The sequence below is a fragment of the Bubalus bubalis genome, chromosome X (assembly GCF_019923935.1).
Source record: "Bubalus bubalis isolate 160015118507 breed Murrah chromosome X, NDDB_SH_1, whole genome shotgun sequence".
Lineage (NCBI taxonomy): Eukaryota > Metazoa > Chordata > Mammalia > Artiodactyla > Bovidae > Bubalus > Bubalus bubalis.
Genome location: NC_059181.1, coordinates 138,826,086 through 138,831,755, shown reverse-complemented (window position 1 = coordinate 138,831,755; position 5,670 = coordinate 138,826,086). Strand labels below are relative to the sequence as shown.

At 38.9% G+C, this 5,670-nt stretch overlaps 1 protein-coding gene across 1 annotated transcript; it reads right to left on the bottom strand.

The window, feature by feature from the left end:
- Positions 1-514: 514 nt before the first annotated feature.
- Positions 515-1,456, bottom strand: LOC102394109 (olfactory receptor 1468-like). Its single transcript, XM_006072644.2, has one exon. The coding sequence runs from the start codon at positions 1,454-1,456 to the stop codon at positions 515-517; it is 942 nt and encodes a 313-aa protein (XP_006072706.2).
- Between the last annotated feature and the right edge of the window lie 4,214 nt (positions 1,457-5,670).

Below are 5,670 nucleotides of genomic sequence, written 5' to 3'. Positions count from 1 at the left end.
TCCAACCAGTCCTTTTTAAAGGAGATCAGCCCTGGGATTTCTTTGGAAGGAATGATGCTAAAGCTGAAACTCCAGTACTTTGGCCACCTCATGCGAAGAGTTGACTCATTGGAAAAGACTCTGATGCTGGGAAGGATTGAGGGCAGGAGGAGAAGGGGACGACAGAGGATGAGATGGCTGGATGGCATCACTGACTCGATGGACGTGAGTCTGAGTGAACTCCGGGAGTTGGTGGTGGACAGGGAGGCCTGGCATGCTGCGATTCATGGGTTCGCAAAGAGTTGGACACGACTGAGTGACTGAACTGAACTGATGGAACAAAGGAGCATTTTTGTTTTGTTATTATTATTATTTTACCTAGAGACAGAAGTTTGATCTAGATTCTTGGATATGGATTCAGGGCAGGAGATGGATGGCAAAGAAACTATCATGGTGGCACAGTAGCCTGAGGTTTTGGACTCTGTGTGCTCATCGAAGTGTAAGAAGATGATATAGGCATTTCTTATGGCAGGAATCACCATATCCAGAAATAGGTTTTCCTGATAAGTAGTCTCCTCACAGCTCCCTTCATGTCCTTGTTCCTTAGACTATAGATGAAGGGGTTCATCATGGGAGTCACCACTGTATACATGATGGCAGCCACCTTATCCCTTTCTGCAGAGTAGGCAGAAGAGGGAAGAAAGTAGACCCCACTGATAGATCCATAGAAGAGGGACACAGCTAAGAAATGGGAGCCACAAGTGGAGAATGTTTTCCACTTCCCCTTGGCTGAAGGAATCCTAAGTACAGTGCAACCAATAAGGCAATAAGACACACAAATGAAGGTAAATGGAATGAAAATAACTGCTCCCCCAATTACTAGGATTGTCAAGTCATTGATCTGGGTGTCTGAACAAGCCAGCCTTAAAATGGGTTCCAGGTCACAGAAGAAGTGTGGAATTTCTCTCTGATCACAGAAATTCAAGAGGCCCAGCAGACCAAGATGAAGTACAGAAAGAAGATTACAGACAACCCATGGAGTCACTACCAACAGGGCACAACGCTTCAGACTCAGTAACGCAGCATAGTGTAATGGGTAACAGATGGCAATGTACCGGTCATATGCCATGGCTGCCAAGAGGAAATTGTCCAAGTCTACCAGCAACATAAAAAAGTACATTTGTGTAAGGCATCCTGCAAAGGAGATGACTGGGCTCTGGCTTTGGATGTCTGCCAACATTTTGGGGACTGTAGTAGATGTGAAGCAGATGTCGGTGAAGGATAGATTGGCAAGGAAGAAGTACATGGGGCTGTGGAGGTGAGCATCATTGACAATAGCCAGGATGATAAGTAAATTTCCCACCATGGTAACCAGATACATGCACAAAAACAGCACAAAGATGAGCTGCTGCTGTTCAGACACCACTGTGAGTCCCAGGAGGAAAAATTCAGAGATAGTTTGGTTTCCTTGGAGCATGATTCTTCTGTGTCTAAAAAGGGAAAAAATGTGACTTTACTGTAAAATGGTAACATGACACAAAAGCTAGTCAGAGGACATTGTACCATATTATAAAAGTAAATCAAGCCTTGGAACTTATTTTCTGAATCTTATTTTCTGCTTACTAAAATACAAGCTCCACAGGGTATGAATTTTATCTACTATGTTCAGTGCTGTACACCAGTGCTAAAGATAGTGCCCAGAACATAGTAGGTGTTCATTAAATATTGGTTGCATTTATACACAAACGAGTGAATAAATTAAAAAATAAATATTCTGAACATATGACTCACTATCTTCATGACTGTTTTCTGTGCTTTTCTAAGCCTATTTCATCAATTTTAAAATGTGGAGAATATCCACTTTATAGGGTTTTTGTGAGGATGGTAAGGACACATGTAAAATGCTTGTATCTGTACTTTATCTATTGCCTCAGAAATAGTAGCTGCTATCATTCACTAATTTGGAAAAATCACAGACTTTAAAGGCAAAAAGAAACCTTTAGAGAACATATAGCTGAACCTCTGTCTTTGGGCAGTTAAGTATTCAATACGCATACGATGATTTAGCTGATCATGTTTCACTGTTCCAGAGACAAAGATGCCACACTCAACTTACAACAACTGATCCAAAATTTTATCCTTTTACTAATTAGCTCTTCCTCAAATCTTTCTGAAAACTTCCCAGATTTTACATCTCAACAAGGAGAAATTAGTCATTACCATAAATGCTGCTGAAGTCCTGTAGGGATGTCCATTGAATTAAGTAATGCAATGGTAAGTGTTCTTAACATGACCATTTATGGTGGAGCTACTTGGGTGAAAGCCACAATGAAGAAAATTTAGGGGTAACACTTTAACAACATGTGTTTATTGAGGGCTTACAAAGTTGCAGTTGCATTCAAGTGCTAAGTGCTTTACATCAATTATTTTAGTAAATATTCACCACAACTCGGTGAGCTAAGTAGGTCTATTAAGAATATGTTCCATTTGCAGATGAAGAAATCAAGAATTACATAAAATAAGAGTGATGCATAGCTAGTGTATATTCTGAGCCCAGCCTGACTTCAGAGCCTTCTTGATGAACTGTTAATACTATGCTGTATAACTACTATACTGCTTATGGCTGCGTGTTTGTGAAGAGCCTCACCTATGTTTTAGGCACAGAAGAGCTTGCTCAGCCAAAGTCAAAAAGCTAGTAGATGGTGGAGCTTGACTTTGAATCTTGATGCCAAAATGTTTTTGCCATCTCTGTATAAGTCCAAATGAGAGCAGATGGGCTTACAAATGGGAAGCTTTGTCTTTGCTTATTCCAATTTGCACCTTATCTATGCTGCTGTGAGATCCATGTTATTAATACACAGTTGTTACTTATTCAAAAATCTGTATGTCTTCATACCACCTTTCCAGTCTAACACAACTGGATTGCCATTGTATTAATTCACCTACTTCTGTTGGTTTGCTGTTTAGCTTTGTACACTTTGAAAAAAGAGGTTAGCATAACTAATGGATAGTTGAAGCAAAATTGCAGGAGAAATGTTGCACTTACTTAACAACACAATTTTCCCCAAGTACTGTAGCAGTTCTCATTTGCATACTAACAAATAAATGTGCTAATTGTAAATCCCAGGCAGGATCAGTTCTTGTGGGACCTCTGCTAGGCAACATTTAGCCATTTCATATGTACAGAATGTACTGAAAATAATAAACTGACATATTATTATAGATTCTTCACTGATGCAGACTATATTAGCAAAATTTGACAGTCTATGTTTCTGATTTGATCTTCAAACACCATATCAGTTAGTTCAATTTAACTGCTTGTACTCATCTACTCTCCCTAAGCTGGCACCATCTTTTACAACCAAACACATGAGTATATTCAGCTTTTCGACTCTTGTGTGTTCAAGTCACTGATTTGGTACAATACTTTTGCAGTGACCTTGAGGAACAAATGTTTGCATATTTGAGTTGAGAGTCCCTCTGCTATGGAACTTACCTACATGTTTTGTGGCTGTTTCCAAAGCTTTTCAGAAGGAAATGATTCCACTTCCTCAACTTAAAAAAAAAATGGTGATTTTCCCAGCGACAGATGCGAACATTTTCCCTTCCTAAAAACAGAAAAAGGCAGAGGAGAGGGCTGAAATAGAACTGAAAACCTCAACCGGTGGTGTTGTCTCTGCTCTTGGATTTAGAAAAAGATCACCCTAGGGCTCAGGACACAATCCTCTAGGCTGCTCATTAGAAACTACTCTCAATTCCATCCTCTATGGACCAAGACCTCCCTACTGGGATATACTGATGTTCACTGATTTCTCATATATTTTATTATAAATATAAATAATTATTATACATGAATAATGTATATTAATTATATGCATAGTATAATGTATACATATAAATTATATATATAAGTCATATATATATATATGAATAGAAAGCAAGCCTATGTCCCTGTTGTATTTTCACTCTAGTTAGAAAACGAAAATACCAACTTTTGAAGGAAAATTTCACATTCCTTTCTACCTAATAGTTATCTTTTGTATCTCCATATAATCCAATAATAAGCTGACTTGGGTAATATTTGGAGAGCTTTAGTAATGAAAGCAACACTGCAGAGTACTTATTATTTGTCAGGCATTATTCTAAGCCCTTCATGTATATTAACTCAGTTGATTTATTTTCACAATAAAATTTGAGGTAGGTAAAAATATCATCCCCTTTTCACAGAGGAGGAAACTGAAAACCAAAAGGTTAAATGATTTGCCCAAGGTCATACAACTATTTGATGGCAGAGCCAAGGTTCTTACCAGAAACTCTTGCTCTTGATACCATTTTCTTAATTGCTGCATTAAATTATCACTTATTAATCATGGGGGATCTTTGGAAGGGGGAAAGGCATTCTGAGAATTTGACTAAAAATATCTTTGGAAATATCACTCATATCATTCTCCCTATCCTAAATCCCAGCGAATGTCCTCACTTCCTGTTTAACTCTACATCCAAACCAAGAGTTTGTGAACGTTTCACTACCCTCTTTTTTCTTAATGTTATTATGGAAGGACATCCTTCCTCTTATTGAAGGCCAATCCCTTCACCTATATTCTGGATTCCTTCCCCTATTGCCTTACCAAGGGACTTATGTTATCAGTTAATTTCTTATATCTTCAGCCAACCTTTCTGTACTGGATTTTTCTTTTGGCTTTAAAACATGTTATAATTGTTCCTACATTCAAAACAAAACAAAACAAAACAGACAAGCAAATCCTCCAGGATTCCTTAGCCTCCTCAGTTACTAAACAATCTTACATCTACCATCAAACACAAATTTCTTGAATTGTCTACCTTTCTGTCTCAACTTCTTCACCTCAAGCCACTCCAATCTGTCTTCTGCCCCACACAACTCCACTAAAATAGCTCTTGATAAGGTCACAGTGACACCCGTGTTGCTAAATCCACCCTTCTTAGCAACTCAACAGCACTCACCTCAGATGATAGTCCTCTTTCTTTATATTGCTGTTCTGTTGTTTTTAATTGCTAAGTTTTGTCTGACTCTTTTGTGACCCCATGGACTGTAGCCTGCGAAGCTCCTCTGTCCATGGGATTTCCCAGGCAAGAATACTGAAGTGGGTTGCCATTTCCTTCTCCAGGGGATCTTCCCAACCCAGGGATAGAACCCTGGTCTCCTGCACTGGCAGGCAGATTCTTTACTGCTGTGTGTGTATATATACATATAAGTAAGTATATACATATGTATAGGTATATACATATATATATATATATATATATGTATATATATTCCAGTAGTCATATATGGATGTGAGAGTTGGGCTAAAGAAAGCTGAGTGCTGAAGAATTGATGCTTTTAAACTGTGGTGTTGGAGAAACCTCTTGAGTGTCTCTTGGACTACAAGGAGATTCTAAAGGAAATCAGTCCTGAATATTCACTGGAAGGAATGATGCTGAAGCTGAAACTCCAATACTTTGGCCACCTGATACAAAGAACTGACTCATATGAAAAGACCCTGATGCTGGGAAAGATTGAAAGTGGGAGGAGAAGATGACAGAGGATGTGATGGTTGGATGGCATCACCAAACTCACTCGATAGACATGAGTTAGAGTAAGCTCCTGGAGTTGGTGATGGACAGGGAAGCCTGGCGTGCTGCAGTCCATGGGGTCTTAAAGAGTCAGAC